General features: G+C 45.9%; 1 protein-coding gene across 2 annotated transcripts in view; it reads right to left on the bottom strand.

The window, feature by feature from the left end:
• Window positions 1-1006: 1006 nt before the first annotated feature.
• arid2 (AT-rich interactive domain 2) overlaps window positions 1007-18045 on the bottom strand; it is a 27585-nt gene continuing 10546 nt past the window's right edge. Inside the window, exons 4-21 of one of the 2 annotated variants that reach the window (XM_019891909.1) lie at window positions 16372-16505; window positions 13701-13919; window positions 13553-13620; window positions 13335-13404; window positions 12469-12719; window positions 10966-11062; window positions 10656-10865; window positions 9979-10143; window positions 9320-9398; window positions 9054-9188; window positions 8741-8952; window positions 5590-7901; window positions 4656-4813; window positions 4365-4503; window positions 4161-4246; window positions 3944-4067; window positions 3571-3662; window positions 1007-2730 (exon numbers count right to left, since the gene is read on the bottom strand). In XM_019891909.1, coding sequence (XP_019747468.1) covers window positions 2619-2730; window positions 3571-3662; window positions 3944-4067; window positions 4161-4246; window positions 4365-4503; window positions 4656-4813; window positions 5590-7901; window positions 8741-8952; window positions 9054-9188; window positions 9320-9398; window positions 9979-10143; window positions 10656-10865; window positions 10966-11062; window positions 12469-12719; window positions 13335-13404; window positions 13553-13620; window positions 13701-13919; window positions 16372-16505 — 4663 coding nt within the window. In that variant the 3' untranslated portion in view covers window positions 1007-2618. The remainder of the gene's footprint in view (window positions 2731-3570; window positions 3663-3943; window positions 4068-4160; window positions 4247-4364; window positions 4504-4655; window positions 4814-5589; window positions 7902-8740; window positions 8953-9053; window positions 9189-9319; window positions 9399-9978; window positions 10144-10655; window positions 10866-10965; window positions 11063-12468; window positions 12720-13334; window positions 13405-13552; window positions 13621-13700; window positions 13920-16371; window positions 16506-18045) is intronic. The other variant, XM_019891908.1, reaches the window with a different exon arrangement.

The raw sequence follows: 18045 nt of genomic DNA, 5'->3' as shown, positions 1-18045 counted from the left end.
TGAAGTTGTGACTCAACATACGTGCAACCTTTTCAGCCATCTCAGAGGAAGAGAAAAAAGAGACCGACATGACTTAGTCGAAAGAACACAATTAAAACTAATTGTTCTGACCATTTTCATAATTTTCCATGTTTATAGCCTTAATGGGGTGGGTCACTCAAACCAATGCAACACTGTTAGTACTTTCAGAAAAAATGTTTTTCTTTTCTTGTTTTATTACACAGCTCATTTCTGTGTCCGTGTTTTACAAGCAACATTTTTTTCCACCACTATATAACATTTCTGCACACGAGTAGGACAACGTTTGCATTTTAGTACGATAGCCATGTAACTAGTTAGACAAAACTCCTAATGGGCATTTTGGTGCTGCTCCGAGCTGTGTACTGTACTAGCAGTGATGAGATATACTAAACTAGATTTTTTTTTTTTTTTAATCATTAAGTATTCTCTGACAACTCTGAAAGACATTCACACTTAAGTACAAGTTATAGTCATCAATTAACTTGAAATGCATGTTTTTGGAATGTGGAAAAAAAAATCCACAAATGAACGTCCTCAAAAAATGTGAGATGCAAACCACTCTCATCGTGCCATCTAAATTAATTAAAAATAAAAAAGTCAGCGGAATCTAAAACTGCCTCAAATGTATTTTAGGAGCTGAAATAATTGGAGTGTGTAGTCAACGGTTCCGTTATCAAAAAGAAGTTAACCATCAACAATAGGAAATCACTTGTGTTTACATTAAAATTCAATGTATATTCTACAAGATAGAAGTATTGGAGCCCCATGTTTCTCAGTACTGTATTTCAAATGAAAGAAATTGGACAATGACCTGAAAAATTTCCGTTGCTGAAACGTACTTAAATTTATAAACAAATCTTTGAAGTAATAGCAACACGCATCCTTTCAAATCAGATTTTTTTTTCACTGCAAATAATATTTAATACAAGTGAAAATCTGTACATTCTCAACATGTTGACAGAAAAAGAAAACTGAGGAAAATGCAAAACGTTCAGTGTTTTTATTTAAAAACTATAAACAGTCACCAAAGTAAATAAAGCCAATCTCTAACAGACTGTTAGGTCTATGTTTAGTCACACATCCTACAGACACGGCAGAAATGAGGATGGTAGGGTTGCGCGCACCCCCCCAACCCCACCCCGGGTCAGATGCTAATAGGACAGGCAGTCATAAATGGTACACAACACACGGTAGAGAGGACAGTCTTGAGGACGTGAGCCGGAATGTGGCATGGGTATTAAGAATGAAAAAATAGTACAATAAAACTCCACACTATATTAAGATAGAAAAAAGTAGTGAAGAAAATATTATACCTGCACGTAAAGCAAAAGAACACAGGAGAAAACCTGTATAAAAACTCCATGTATTTAAACCAATTTACAAATACAAAAAAAAAAAAAAAAAAAATTTGGGTACGCGCACCGTGCCCGTCCAATGACAAAACGTTTACAGTGGATAGATAAATGTCACTTGTTTTGTGTGTGTGTGTGTGTGTGCGTGTGTATTGAGGGGAAGATGTGAAGAAACAAAAAGGGGGGAAATACCTTCAATATTTTTTTTTCTTCTACAAAATGACATGATATATTATTCCATACTCTTTCAGCCAGCAAAATGAGTTCTACAAGGTATTATAATACAAAATGTCACAGTCCCACAAAAAAACTGTTGTTTTTTTTTTTCCCTCTCCCTAGGCTTTACAGCATCAGTACCTTTGCAGAAGTATTTACAGGGTTTTAAGTACATTCATCCACTGCTGAGTATAGAATCACATTAGATACAAGTGACCAGGGTTCATTTAAAAAAAAAAAAAAAAAAAAAAAAAAAAAACAGACTACTTTCTTCAATCCTACCAAAGTAATGCTTCTATTAACACCACAGAGCAAGTTCTCCAGTGGCTGCATTTGTGATGAAAGAGGATCTTCTTTATATATATTCACAACATATTTACAAGATTTCATTTCATTAATTGTAATGGTATTCATTTCAATAATAAATAAGTGAAAATATATCGACTCAAGTAAGAAAACCAAGCTACCAAGTTTGAAAGAAAAACAAACAAACAAACAAACAAACAAAACTCTGCGGCAGTTGCTAGCCGAGTCCTCCTCCATCCCAACCCTGTGGGACGCCTTCCAAAGCCCGGCCCTCTCACACGGGGACTCCCAAACCCTGTGGTCATCATTCAGTCAGAACTCGCCCGTCAGATTGTGGGGGGGAAAAAACAAAAAAACAAAAAACCTCGACAAAATGTGCTCGTGTTTGGTGCTCATTTTTTAGCGGGGTTTAGTCAGTGGAGTCCCTCAGGGAAGCGGTCGGAAAGAGCTCCCCGTGATGGGCAGCTGGTGGAAGACCCCGTGGCAGTTTTTGAGAGTGTGGATGAGTCGACGTGGCGGGGTTTCAAACACAGGTTGAAGGAGCTAAGGACCGGTCGGGAGGGGAATGGAGGGCGGGACGGGCAGGCGTGGCAGAAGGAGGTTCTTCAGTCCTGCGCTCTGCTTCCTTCCAGACTCGCTACAGCTCACCGGCGGCTTTGCTCCTCTCGCCTTAGCGGACGTGTGAGGATGACGGAGGGCTTTCTCGAGGTTGTCCTTTTGGCGTTAGGCCTGGAGCGAACGTGTCAGTTCATAAAGGCATTTGGCGAGCGTGGTGGACACCTCCATGTTACTTAGTGCAAGCACGGAGAGATGTGGCTCGTGCTTCTTTACCAGCCTGAAAGCAAAAACGAGTCAGTCTTTGACTATAAGGTATAGTGGGACCTTGACTTGCACCTAATTTGTTCCATACCATATGAGTATTTCCTTGGCATCATCTTGGTGCCAAGTAACTGTGTTGAAGTACATTGAGGAGCTTCATGCAGTGTGCCTGGTGGGGTGTCAATTATTGTCCAATTTTCAGTGTTAGTTGCAGAGGTAGCGGTTCTGCATAGATTTTTATTTTTTTTGGGTGGGGGACCTTTCTATCAATATGAAGAAAAAGAACTGACCTGGTTCCAGTTTTTGTACTCAGGTCATTTGGTGGCACCTTGGTGCCAAGGACAGAATTGGAAGTGAGGAGCTTTTACAGTATATCAAATAAATGTTCCCCCATCGAAATGGCATTAATCTATTCAAGCCGCTCCCCAAATATTTTTTTCAAAATGTGTTTTTAGCATAAAAGGGAACGAAATAAACTGGTTTTAAATTCCTCTATGTCCTATAATATTCATGAGTTGCATGACTGCCTTTTAAGGGGCGTGGCCTAAGGACTGGCATGGTCAGTTAGTTCGTGAGCATCTGGGAGGGAATTGTGTGCTGCTTGCAAGTTTTGTCAGTTTGTATTTATTTGATCATTTGTTTCATGAATTATTTTTTTTTAAATAACATAAAACGACTTAAGGTGCATCAGCAACTGCGGCTCCCCTTGCTCACATGCAAGGGCATTCCTATATATTAATGGCTCCATTTTTACAGATGGCTCATAAGTTGGGGACACTCAGACGTCAAGGTACCACTTTATTCAGTCCTCAGACATGGTTTCCAAGCAGCATCATCAAGTGGACTCCATACTTACATGCGACCACAGTCCGAATGCTTGGCGATGTTCTTTAACGTTAAGGCAGCAGTTAGTCTGATGTGTTTGGTCACTGGTCCCTCCTTCTCGTCCTAGGATGGGGGAAACAACATCAGAACAGGAGATGAGTTGAGATAAATGTTTTCTCATCTACCCCAGGGTGTGTGCGGTTTTCAGAAAGCCAAAATTTAAGACTTTCTAAAAGTCAAAAACTTTCAATCGCGATTGTAGAAAGTATGACATTTTATAAGTAGCATGTACGCTTTCGCGATAAAATGTCAAATTTACGATTGTTCTGAACAAAAACCGGGAATCTTTTACAAAGTCAATTTGAAAAGCAGTTTGACACAAAGCACTTGCTGGTCGCACTCACCGTGAAGTCCCTGAAGACCAGGTTTCGAGAACCTCTACGGAGGGCCATGAGAGCTGCGCTCGGATGATTGACGATTGCTTTCGGTGGTCGCGCTGCCGGAGTACTGCCTGCCACCGGCGGCGTCCTGAAAACCAAACATTTCAAAAGCTGGGTTTGAAAACGGTTCTCCTCTGTCACTCAAATGACATGTCGGTATCATGTCAACGTTTATGCGTACTGGGAAGAAGTCGGGTTGGGGCTTTGCGCCTGCTGTTCCTCCAATCTGAGTCCAGCCAGCAAAGCTTCCCGAGAACAGTGCTTATCCTGGAGGTGAGGGGGGAGTTAAAAAAAAAATGTTTCAATGATATTAAAACTATAATCCAGGACGGTGGTTTTCAAACGCGTTGTCCCCAAGATTGGTTTCATTCAGTGTGGTTTTTACCTGAAGATGCGTGATGAACGAGAGTCTCTGTCGCGGGAAAGGATCGCATCCTTCCCACTGACACTGGCCGCCATACGCATCCTTGCCACCATGTTGCGTTGCCGCATGGTAAAAAACTTGGGAGGGCGTTTCGAACCACCTTGAGGAAGAACAAACCAACGGATAATTAACTCATTCACTCCCAAAGACGTTTTTAAACGTCTTTTCAGACTTGGTCTAGAATTGGCTGGTACTGAATGAGATAAGACTCCATTCCGAAAGCGGCGCGAGGCGAAGATTCATTCATCTTACCGTTTACAGGACTGCCAAAGACATTTGAAGTTCTGCCCCGCTTTCCTAGTTTGCTCGGGCGGTGCCGTGGGGGGTTGCGGCGTTGCGGGGAGTTGAGGGCTGTTGCTGTCTGCCGTTGCGGGCTGGGGAGCGGGTGGCGGCGATGGGGTAACAGTCGGCTATAGAAGAGATGCATCCAACATGACATTAGGGAATTCCATATTAATAACAAAAACTAAATAAAATTAAAATTAAAATTAAAAAAAACAGTGAATAGATTTTTTTATTAACTCATTCACTCCCAAAGACGTTTTTAAACGTCTTTTCAGAGTTGGTCTAGAATTGGCTGGTACTGAATGATTTTTAATATTTCTTTAATTAAAATTTCTTTTATGAATAATAATTTAAGATTTTGTTATTTTGTCTTCAAGATGGCGCCGCGACAGTGGCTGCCTTTCCAGCAGCTCCTATATTTTGTTCTTCTGCTTCTTCCTTTCATAACTTTGCTGCTGTGAATTGGGAATTTCTCCATTGTGAGACTAACAAAGGTTTTCTTATTCTTATCTTATCTTAAGAGTATAACATGCATGCCAAACAAGTGTCTTGTACGCGGAGATGTAACCTAAGCTCTTTCTAGAGGCTTAAGTTGTTCTCTCAGCTGCTTGGCTGTAGGAGGTGTGTATCAGTGAGAGCCAAATGGTCTGAACTGGCGTCACCTTCTTAACCTCCGCATCACATCGACTGCCTGCTTGACAGGGTAATTGAGTCGTTTCGCACCCTGAAATTATTTTTTTTTTAAAAATCACACTCAATGCATAGCTTGGCTGATGGAAAGATCTTTTGAGACAGGGTGAAATACTCGCACGGCGCCAGACAGCCCCCGTGCGAGCGGACCTGACACCAAATCGCGGCAGTGAGACCACGTTGACATGACACTTCCTTCCCAGTGACTCACCGTTGAGCCAGCCGCCTGTGTGGGTGAGCAGTTCCTCTGCTGACTGGCGTTCTCTATTGCTACTTTGGCTACTGTGCTTGGGTCGGTTCCTGCGGGCACGGCCACCATCGTGGAACTGCTGCCTGCGTTGTTGGGGTCGCTGATGGTGATGATCCGCACGCCCACTTTGTTGGGGATCCCCGCCGCGCGGTCCTCGCTCTCCGCCGGCCTCTTGACGCCCCGGGCTTCCGAGGCGACGCCGTTTGAAGGGGGGGCGGAGGTTGTCTGGGAGCAAACGGGAATGGTGGGGGGTAGGGTGGAATTGGGGAGCAGTTGCTGCCTTAGCACGGGCACGGCGTGGCCAGGCCCTAGAGGTCCGTTTGTGAATTCCGAGGGCGGCCTGGTGCCCACTGCCTGAGGTCCATTGGCCAGGCGTTCAGCCTGCTGGGCTTTGGCGGAGTCCTGTTGGAGGGGAGGACTGGGAGCAGGAGGACTTGAGCTGCGACTTTTCTCGGTGGGGCCCACCTCCCCGTTGCCCAAGTACTGCTTGGAAGCAATGTGATTTGGAATGCTTTTGCTGATGACGCCACCGTCGCCCCGGTCAACGTCACACACCCCGTTGACCAGTGTCTTTTTAGGGTCGGGGCTCCCTTCCAGGGCGGCGTCGAGGCCCGGGGAGAGGGCCTGCTTCCCATTAGCGGGTGGACTCTCTGTCGCCGGACCGTTTAGCATCCCCTGGCTGTTCCCTGAGTGGTATGGAGGTAGATTCGACTCCATGCACTTGCGACCGTTTAGCAGCTTGGCACCTACTCCGACGTTCCCGTTACTGGTTTTCCCATTGGAGGAGTCGCCGTCGGCCACCGAGGAGTTCTCCATGACCTCGATTTTCCGCTCGTGGATGTGCAAGCCAGTGGCGTCCTTGGCCTCCTCCTCCTTTTGACAAATGATCTTGTCGCCTCTGAGCGGAGCCTGCGGCAGCGGCGGAACTGCAGGAGCTTGTTGGGGCACGGTCCCCGTTGAGAATGGAGGCGACGGGAGACTCGGGGCCACAGCGCCGTGGCTGACCGCGGCGACAGCCGCGGTGGAGGTGTTAAAGCCAGTGTTAGGGACCATAGTAAATGTGACTTGTCCGGCCGCCATGGGGGCCTGGATGATTGTGGCCGGACTACTTGTAGAGATGAGCTGGCCGGGCAAGAGCTGGACCTGACTGGGCACCAGCTGAACGTTGAGTTGCTGTGGCTGCGGAGGGGCCACCTGGGGGCTGTAGGCCGTCTGGTAGATGACCTGGGAACTCGTGCTGTTGGGAGGGGGCACCTGCGGCGCCGGCAGGATGAGCTTTCCACCCGGGGTGGAAGGCCCTCGCTTTGGAAGCAGAAGCTGTTTGATCAAGCTGGACTCGGAGGAGGTAGGCTGAGAGGGAGAGGCTTGCGGAATCATTTGTTGATGTCGCTTGATGGACAGTGCGTGGCTGACGGTTTGATTGGGCTGGACTTGGGGATTCGGGTGGGACGCGGCGGGCGGGCACGGGCTGGAAGGAGCTCCGGGGTGCCCTGCTATTTGAATAGACTGGGCACCAGGAAGGGCGGCGGGGTTGGCAAGAACAATTTGGTGTATGGCTGGGGTGTAGGCTTGGTTTTGTTGAGGACTGGGACCGACTATTACCACGCTCTGTGCCTGTGTCTGAGGCTGCTGGTTGGCTATCGTGGCTGCTGGGCCAGTGGACTGGTTTGGCGCTGGTTTGGGGGCGATATTCTGAAACGTGACGCGGGACCCCGCGGAAGTGGGCGACACCGGATTACTTGACGCCGCTTGGATGGAAGAGGTTGGTGCGGATGAAGCCGCGACGCACTGGGGGTCTATGTGGGGAGCGGGGCCCTGTGGTGAGGGCAGAGGTGGCGTTTGAGTGGGCGGCGGGTGCTGGGAAATTGGGGGGCAGACACTTTGCACTCTGGCGGTGAGGATGTGGCCTTGGGATACCTGCTGAAAAAGCGTGACTGGTGTCCCGGTGGGGACCATGGGGGAGTGCTGCTGAACTACAGGTGGGACAGCCGGGTTTTGGGGGCTGTGGTTCTGGGATGTTGAGACAGATGCGGTTGGAATCTGGACCACTGGACCGGCCCAGACTTGCTGCTGCTGCTGCTGTGGTTGTTGCACTAATGCCTGAGTGTTTGATGATAACTGCAGAGGCACGTGCTGGGCCACTGGATGATGGGAAACAGCAGGGTGGCTTGCACCGGGGGTCTCTTTCACATTAGCGGGCCCAGATGGAGTGGCGCCACCTAAGCTCGGGCCCGGTGGCCGGCTTAACTGTGGCGGATTTCCAGGAGGTACACCTGACCGCACAAATCACAGACAAAGATCTGGTGAGTTCACAAATAACTCATTATGCTGAAAAATAGATAATAGCCTCAGTTGCAACTGCTGTACTTATTGCTGTTGTTTTGGTTCTGAATGCGGAGATGTGACTCCTACAGGGTCGAGAACTGTCCTAATATCAAGAAAAAAATATTACCGTATTGGCCCGAATTTAAGACGGTGTTTTTTTGCATTGAAATTAGACTGAAAAGTGGGGGTCGTCTTATATTCGGGGTCTAGACATTATACCCATTCACGACGCTAGATGGCGCCAGATATCATTGAAGCGAATGCTGAACTTGACTGCCCAGGCCAAAGTGAACCCCTACCACGAAGAATAAAAATAAAAATAGCGGTAAGAATTACAAGAGAAGAAAATAATAGAAGAGATCACAGAAAATGGAGAAACGTAGTGACAATCTGGAGAAAAGTGGGTCGAAGATCGGCCAGGTTAACTAGCAGCCGAGGAGAAGTTATGATGTAATTTAAATTTCAAAAACTAGAAGCCATTCATTTACAAATGTGATTGCACTTTCGATTTGAATGAGGCAAAATAACATGCTTTTTCTCTCAAATATATTGTTATCATCATTTGTTTCAGATGCCCTGTAATTATTTTCTGTATAAAAATTAATTTGGTGTTCAAAAAGTCTTTAATCTTAAAATCAGGGCCGTCTTATATTCAGGCCAATACGGTATTTACTTTGTGCTTTCTCACCTGGATAATTTTTTTTTTCTCACAAAAGTCTGAATTCACCAAAGAGGATTATTACATTTCCAGACTGTCAAAATGTCCATGCTAAACTTTCTGTTCTACCTGGAGGCGGAGCCTGGGGGTCGGCAGGGGCTTCAGTTCGAACTGCAGGAGGGGGCGCTGCACTTGGCACCGGCTGTTGCTGAGGCTGCTGGTAGTACAGCTGGACGGGCAGCGGTATTGACCTCCGCCTTATCCCCACCAGGAGGATGTGAACTGGGCCATTGGCTTTGGTCTCGTCCTGCCGCCGCATCGTATGGTTGGGAAACACAGTCCTGCGACAGGCACGGGGAACATTTGATTTTCTCTTTTCTCCGCTTTAGGGCACATTCATTTTTTTGTAAGACATGATACAAAGAAGGTAAATAAGACTGACCGGAGACATTTGAGGAAGCCAGTGGAGTTCAAGATGTTACTTCGTCCCATTTTGCTGCACGTGGAAAGGTACTCCGAGTACATATCCGACCGGGAAACCGAGCCCTCGGCGTTCGTTTCAAAGTGTGCATTAAGCCTGTCAGAGAAACAAACCAGGCAGTATTATTTCCATTTTGCACTGCAACACGAACACATTGACACATGGGATTGCACGTCGCCGTTATATTTATTATTAGAAACATTCAAATAATTCTACAGGTGACTTACCATTGCAACGTAAATTTCTCTCCGTCAAGTTCAACTATGCCAGGTGGCGGCTGTGCGGACTGAACTGGAGCACGTGTTGCTGAAGCGCAGAAAAACAAAACGGTAAATGTATATGTATGTAGAGATATTGATTTTCTGTGACTTGTTCATATGTTCAGTGAACAAACAAACAAAAAATGTTTATACTTATGCACAAGCAATTTAGTGGTGAATTCAGTCTGCTGGTTCAGTTAAACCACCAAAGATACAATTCCCTCGACTGTCCACTAGGTGGCAGATAAACTAATGACCACATTAGCGTTTGTGTTGCCACCAAGATTACAGGGACTCAATCACTGGAAGCAGTTTTTATATTTTATGAATCTCCAGCACGCTTGGCAAACAACGCAAAATGTAATTTCTAAAAAAAAGATCAAAGCAAAAATGGTCGACTCCATCGTGGTACCCCGGAAGGGATTCGGTCTGGGTGACTTTGAAATCAGATTATTCCAAATCTCATCAAGCGTCAACATAAAAGATGTGGCTTTTTAATTATTGCGCATCAAAAGTCCCCTCGCACGCCGACATCTGGGCTTTAATGAGCAGCCGTAAAATAAATCGGCTATATTTCATGTTTATTTAATCTTTAGTGTCGTAGTTTGTGTGGGAAGGACACTCACTCGTGGCTGGCGCTGCCTGCACAGCCGCAGGTACCTGCTCAACCAGCTGCGGTCGAACTTCTGTGGCCTGCTCGGCATTGGCCTGATGCTCGATCAACCGTACCGCCGTCAAGGCATCGGGTCCAAACGTATGAAGGTCGACAGAAACTAACCTCACGAGCAGGTCTGAGACGGAGGGGAAAATGGACACGTTTTCGTACAAGGGCAGGCAAAGGTAAGCGCAAAGTCAATTTGGCATATCAAGCATGACTAATTCCACCAGTGAGGAGTCAATCCAAAACACCGCAGGGTAGGAGAGGTTTTCCCCAAATGGGGATTGTAAATCAGTCCCGACAAAACTTGCATACAAAACCACCAAAAGTCTGCTAAGATTTTCAAGCCTTTTTTGTTTGATCAAGACAAAAAAATCAATCGCAAAATGAAGCGTTCTTCCTTCCGCCGATTTTCAAGCCTTTTTTGTTTGATCAAGACAAAAAATCAGTCACAAAATGAAGCGTCTTCCTTCCACCCTTGTTCATTTGGAACACAGAGAAACGATTGGACTGAATAAGACAATGTCAACGGAAGTGTATTTGCGAATCGTGAACCAGGGCGGGTGACTTGCCCTCGAATCTTAACGAAACTAAATTCCACATTCAGGAATTTTGAGCTCTCCGCGCAGTCGTTTGATAGCCTACCTATGCTACGGTCCACAGAGGCAATCTTGCTGCAGGGAATCTCTCCGAGCTGAGCCAACAGGTAGAGCACCTCCAACGAGGCCATGAGGAGCATGAGGTCAGGCAGGGTGAGGAGCAGCATTACCTCCCTGTACGACTCCTGGTCCACATACTCACAGATGAGCACGCCGTTGTCCTCCGCTTTGCTCAGGTTGCCTAGGATCTCCATGGCTATGTGACAAAAACAAAAGAAAGAGACATTCCATGGAAGATGCTTCCATCGCTGTGGGTACAACAGATTGACATGGAGAGAGTGAAAGAAAAGCCGCACCTCTCATTTTGAGGAACCTGTCTCTGGACATTAAACATTTGGTGATGGTGTGAAAGATCAGATGGGTCATCCGAAAGTCCACCGGATCGAGCTGGAGCTGGAAGGCAAAAGAATTCCATAAAAAAAACATGAATGGATCTCATTGCGAGTGGACAAATCGTTCTGCTGACTGGGGAGCGCAAGGCAGGTTTCAACATCAGTGGACAAAATAAGAAAAGCAAGGCAAAATGCTCCGGTTCAAAAACGACAAATGTTTCCCCGTGAAACAGCCATTTCCATTCGCATTCGTTGACACGAGGCTGTTGAGAACAAATAAAGCGGCACGCTTTAATGTGTCTGACGGATGCAAAAAAAATTGCCCCTCTAGTTACCGGCGACAAAGCTCTAACTGATTGCATGGGGGGGGCTCTTTGCATACATTTTCTAGAAATAGCACTTCAATGACGAGTTATTTCCCTGCATGGCAGTAAATTAACATACATTAATCATTCGCCAAGGCTCCGGAAAAGTGGAGAAATAATCGTTTCGGAATGCTCAAGATGTGAGGGTTTCCGGATCGACTGCATGTGAGATCGGGACAACACCCATCGGTGGAGGAGCACTTGCACCAGTTCTTCTTCTCCCCTTCGGGTATTCAGGCATAATACTGTCCATAATTCCTATTTCCGACCAGAACACTGCGGCTGTTCAGCTAATTATGACACCGATTTTGCCAACGCTGCATATTTCCATCGCAACACGGGCTGTTTTCTTCATTACTGCGCCAAGTATGATCACACAGCTTCCTACTCAACGTGATAATATGAGTTCGCTAAGAAGTTTGTGAACGGCCCGCAGATTAACTTCCCTTTATGGCTGGGCAGCAATCAAACTTACCGTATTTTCCGAACTATAAGGCGCACCCGACAGTGCGCCCCTAAAATCCGATGCACCTTATAGATGCTGTTAGTTAGTCTCTTTATAGTCCCCCTTGAGTTCTTTCCCCGTTAGTGTTCCTATGCCATCTAGTGGTAATTATTAGCAGGAATTGTTGAATCCATTGTCTTCATAACGCGTGTCTTTCATTTGTTTTGTCGCGCCATTTCTATTTATATGTTTCATGGCCGTCTTCGTGACCAGTTCTCGTGGCTTGCCAATAAATAAACCTTGTATTTTGATGGACTTCGTGTCATGCCTCATGCTACATATGGATCAATATTTATATTTCTTGGACGTAGTATTTTAAAAATCCTATAAAGCGCTTAGTTACAGCTGCAGCCGGTTGTGAACGCTCCATATAAATCAAGCTGTATTGTATTGTATTCTCTTTAGTGTAGCTCCATCTAGTGGATACATAGTGCAACCGGAAGCCACTATAGTAGCTTCTATTTTATGCGCTTTATAATGCAGTGCGCTCTATACATGAAATAATATTAAAATAGGCTATTCATTAAAGATGTGCCTCATAATCCGAAGCGCCTTATAGTGCAGAAAATAGGGTACAAATATACCCAGCAGACTCACCTCGGCAGCCACGTTGCCCAACGTGTCGAGCCCGAGTTGTCGGAGTGAGATGAGGTTACAGTGGGCACAGAGTAAAAGGAAGCGCAGGCACGTTCGGCTGGCCGCCAGCAGCTTAACATTGGCCTCCTCGAAGGAGAGGTTTCGCAGGATGACGGCGACCTGCAGCACCCGCTGGGCCTCCATGTCGCTGATGCCCAGGTTCCGCGGCGGGTGGAAGAGGCTCTGCCAACGTTCTGCTACTGATGTACCATCTTCAAGGAAAGATAACAGGAAACATCAACGCCGGGAGAGGGCAAGTGGATACGATATTATGACGGTTGAGTATATGAAGTTGGCAAGCCTGCGGCATCGGATCAAAAAGTGGTCTCATGTGGATCGGATATTTTGAACGGAAATCTCGGCTGGGTTACAGGGTTGGATCCCTTATTTGTTCTTTTGTACAAGCACAATGTGGAACGCAGCAATTTCCGCAATCACCGGCTTTGGCTGCGACAAGGAGGAGGCAGCAGGTGGCAAAAGTGGCCTTAATTGTGAGGGCGCTTGCAAATGGAGGGTGGAAGCAGGCATTTTAACACAGCAGAAGTCATTTACAACAGCGGTATGCGGCGCTAACTAATCAGAACGTGGAATGCGTCGATTCTGTGTGTCTTAAAATGCAGCGCGCCCCATATATGAAAACACTTTTAAAATAGGCCATTCAATGAAGATGTGCCTTATAGTGCGGAAAATACGGTACATTATCACACTGAACAACATGCTGGAAACAGAGCTGCATAAGTGAACATGTCCGTAATCCGACACGAGAACACCCGTTGAGGTCGCTTTTTAGTGCCATCTGTGGGGATTTCGCACCAAGTCTACTTTACCTTGTGCCGTGCTACTCTTGTCCCAGATGAGCTCCCGGACTTCGGCATCCTGCACCACCTCCTTCCAAAACTGAGAGCGGAGAAAATAAATAGCCGTTAGCATTCGAATGGATTATTAAGCGATTTGGAAACAAATGAATCGTCCTTCCAATATCATGTGGACTCGTGTTCTTATCATTCTGCTTCATTTTAAATCATTCAGCGTGACAGAACATTACCCTGATGAAATCCCGTGACGTTTTCGCCTTCCAGTCGGTACCAAACACCCCGGAGAAGCTGCCTAGCGCTACAAAAAAAATATATAAAATGAGGAGAATGCAGGGTTTTGATTTGTTGCTATACATCCAACAGTCTGAGCCAACGTACAGTCGTCGAAGACACCAGTGTGGGCCAGTAGCAACGTGACCAATTTGGGGTCCTTGTCCAGCTGCATGGCGTGCTTGCTCTCGTTGGAGAGCAGAGTGCAAACGTTGACAGCGAAGTCCACTTCGTTGGGCAGGCCCGAGAGGAGAGACAGCACCAGTTTGTTGTAGTCGCACGGCGGAATAAAATCAGTCGACAGTCCGTAGCTTTGGCGGAGATAATCTGGAGATGGGTGGGAGGGAAGAGGGGGGGAAAAAAAGAAAAAAAAAAAGGATGTTCAATATTCCCACGGAAAGGATGCAATTTGGCACAAAGAAATAAATAGCGATAATTCAACTGCTTGCTGCCACTGTGTCATCTCAATGCGCGCCGCTGTTGTCCCTCAGCCAGCTAGTCAAACTCGGATTTATTTTCCTTATCAAAGTTGAATGCTCCCCTTCAACCACAAGCGGGGGGAGTTTTAAACTTGTTCACAAGTCAGTCAGTGCGTGAGCCAAGTAGGCAGCAGAAAACAAAATACAGCCGAGTGGGGTTTTTTGTTTTTTTTGCTTTAAGCTGCAGAGGACATCAAAAAGGAACCGATCTAGCCGCGCATTTCCATCTCATCATCATCAACAGAGGGCAAGATTTTATCAGCGTTATTACTGCGCAGCCTTGGCTTCAAACAAAGCATTTGGAAAAAAATGTACATTGAAGCAAACATGTCAGGGTTGGTAATCGCGGCTGAAAAAAAAAAAAACCCAAAAACATTTTTCGTTGATTGAGAACAGCTGAATAGGAGGAAGTCATGAGCGTTTAATGTAAATCATCAGATACAACTGCTCCATTCAATTCCCGCGAGGTTGTTCTCTCGACCCCCCCCGAACACCTGCATCGGGATCGGAACAAAAAAGGGACTGTACAACAAGGCTTTATGCAAAAGGACTAGCAAAGTTGCTGCAGGGCTACCACTAACATAGACACATCCTTGTGGACGATGTTCTTTTTACATTCGGGGTTGGACGCAAAGCCAGACCGGTGTGTTGGGGGGGTGGGGACAGTCACACGGCACTTAGCGTTTGGATGCGCTTTCGGATCATCAAGCACAAACAAGTCCCTGACACCCGACATCTCCTTTCAAGCCCCCGTGAACAAGGATGAGGGAAAATACCACGTCAAATCAAATCGCAAAAGGCTTGCAATTTGGCCACGCCGATACCAGCTCCTGCTGTCACTCATCAGGTCCCGCCCCCTTAACTCATTCAATCCCAGCCATTTTTACCGGAGCAACCCCCTCAATCCCAGCATTTTCCTGGATTTTGACTGAACTTGAAAGGCCCACAGAATATTTGGTTCTAATGCTATATAAACATGGAGCCTGTTAAAATAAAGTTTGGACTCTCTTCTTTCAGCAGAAAAAAAAAAATCTTTTTCCATTCTTCAGCAATCGGCATTACAAAATGGCTAAGTTTGATGAAAATGGCGATTCCTGGGCAAAATAAAAACGGAGAAAAAGAGCTTTGTGTAAAAGCATGCTTTTCAAGCACGTGGGGCACCACTGCCACCTACTGGTCGCTTTTTTTTTTTTTTTTTACATGATTTACAATGCAAACGGCTTATTCTCATTCACAGATTGCATCAGACCATCCTCCTCTCTGTGACACACACAAAAAAAAAAGACTTAGATGTACAAGTACGTCCTTGGGGGCGGGGCCTAATGTTAAAAAGTCTTGTGGAGTTAAAGAGTTTAAATGCACAACTCCAACACAAGAATAATACAGCAAGGACGGCAATCATACTTGCTCACATTTCTTGTTATTTATTTACGATTATTATTTTTTAATGAAATGCACTATTTCTCCGAAAAACATTCTCGGTAGCATCCGTCTTCAAAATAATAAGTAGGTTCCAACAATAAAGTCAGCTTCAGTGAAACCGTCACCTCTCTCGTGGGGGGGCAAAAATGTCAGAACAGAATCAATGAGCAACTAATGTGGCACGCCAAATATGACCGTCACATAATTTAAAAAACATTCAGCGATGAGCGCAGGCAAAAATGAAGCAAAATTATGGACGGCACTAATCTGAACCGAGGCGAGCCGTAAACTCAACAAGCGCCTCCTCTCTCTTCCTTTCATCAATCGTGTCTTGTCAGTTCCCTCGTGAGCTGGATTGTGTGCGTCTGCGCGAGACATTGCAGTTTCTGCCTCGGCCAACAAAGTGTAACGTCAGAAATGTCTCCTCTCAGATGCGCTTTTTATCCTGAGGACTCGTGCTCCCTACCCCCTTTCAAAAAAAAAAAAAAAAGATTTATCAAAGTTATTTGCAGAAGCGACTTCCAACAAACACTCGCTGGCTGCCTCACAGGCGCGCTTCCAACACAGCGAAAGCACTGCGAGGCGAAATGCGGAGTAAACAGCCCGCCGCAATAAAAAGGTGATAAGCAACATTCAATTTGTTGCCTTCTGAGCTACACAGAGGGCAAGCGCAGCTCAAAAAAAAAAAAAAAAAAAAAAAAAAAGGGCAAAACTGAGACAGGTTTCATCACTGTAGTGTCGTTTGTTCAGGTACAAATGGGATTTTTAATCCATCTACCTGATGCGTAAAACCCTCGCCAGTGACGGACGCTAAGCTTGACTGAGCTCGCTAAGCAGAAGGCAAAAAAAAAAACCTAAAGAGCGCGGCCGGGGCCTACCTGATACAACATGTTGCTGGTAGTTGTAAGAGGTGGGAATGGCGCCGACCGGGAGGAAGGTCTTGGTGTTCCCCGGCTGCGCCTCGTCGTCGTCCTCGCCGAAGTGGTGGACTCGCTCATACTTTTCCAAGTATCTGCGTCGGGAAAAGAAAAAATGGTGAGCCGAGTGGCGCAAACACAATGCGGCCCGGAATGAAAACGATCGCCGTCGATACCGCGCGTAGTGCAAAGTGAATCCCCTAACTTTTGTGTGACTTAAAATTATTTACTTATGGACCTTTTAAGGACTTTTGAGGGCTAATTTAGCCATTTCAAGGACTTTTTCTCCATTCAGCAGGGGATTCACAGTGGATTTAATGAATAGAAAGCCACATATCACTGAGCTGGTGTTCAAATCATTGCTGCCAAAGGAAGGGCACATCTTTATTTTTAGGGGCAATCAGCTAACCCTTTATTTGACAAACTGTAGGTCTTTTTGAAAAAAACCCTGAATTCATTCTCAAATAAAGTACACTAAGAAAAATTAAAATTTAGAAAACAAAACTTATTTTCAAATAAAAATGAAATGTTAAGGATTTTTATTGATTTTAGAAGCGTTCCCTGAAAATTAAGGACAATTAAAAAGCAACATTTTAGAATTTATTTTTGAGGGTTTTTATGAACTTTAAGGACCCACTTTTTTTTTAAGTAAGTGGGTTTCCCTGATGTATCACAACCACTCACAAGGCAGACCGAATAAAGACGCAAGACAGCTCAACATTTCAGATCACAGGAGAGCGCGGCAAGACAAACTTCATCACCGAATGAACTTTTTGAATCCCCGATGGTGCTTTCAAGGAAACTGGAGCACCGCGCCACACATTCATTTGTTTCCCCCCCCCCCCAGGACAGAAAATTTATTGCGGCACATTAAAACTTTCTCCTCCGGACTTGCAGTTCTAAGCGTCCACACTATGACCAAGTCACAAATTCCTCCAAACAAGTGTGGCGTAAAAATAAGTCAAGTCGATCAGACGACAACAATCATGCAAAACAAATCGGTGGCAAACACCGACCGCATTTCTTATCGAGCACGGAACTTATCGAGTCACGATATTAAAAAAAAAAAACATTTGACAACATATGTTGAATGAAGCATTTTTCCCCACTCTCAAATTGGAGCCATGGCGATTTAAAAACTGGCATTCAACGAAACGGCAATGCTGATTTGAATGTAAAGAAATTGGCAAACAAACGCAATTCAATGTCAATCAAGTCTTCGGTCATCCCAACACACACAGGAAACCCGACACGCACGAAATACCTTTGCGGCGTGCGAGTGTGGTGAACCCCTCGCCTGTGCGGCCGTGAGTCACCGAGCGGGCTCGCCAGCGGCTGTTACCGAATGAGGGGCGGGCCCCCCCACCCTGGCTTGTTCGTCATGGTCGAGGTAATCCCCCGTCCTCTGGCTGCCGGGTGACACGCGCGACTATAAATACACCCACCGCGTTTCGCCGCGCTCGTGGGGAGGAAGGAGCGAGCGAACGGGGCGAGCGGGAGAGATAGGACCTCGATGCAGCGTCATCGACCGCTGTCTGGCCAAAAGCAGATAATGACTATAGATGGGTGGGAGCCTTTTTTTTTTTTTTTTTTTTTTTTTTTTAGGGGGGGCTCCACATTTTTTTTTTTTTTTAC

Source organism: Hippocampus comes, unplaced genomic scaffold, assembly GCF_001891065.2.
Source record: "Hippocampus comes isolate QL1 unplaced genomic scaffold, H_comes_QL1_v1.1 scaffold63, whole genome shotgun sequence".
NCBI classification, from domain to species: domain Eukaryota; kingdom Metazoa; phylum Chordata; class Actinopteri; order Syngnathiformes; family Syngnathidae; genus Hippocampus; species Hippocampus comes.
The sequence above is the reverse complement of the archived record's forward strand: the minus strand, read 5'-3'. Positions and strand labels throughout refer to the sequence as shown.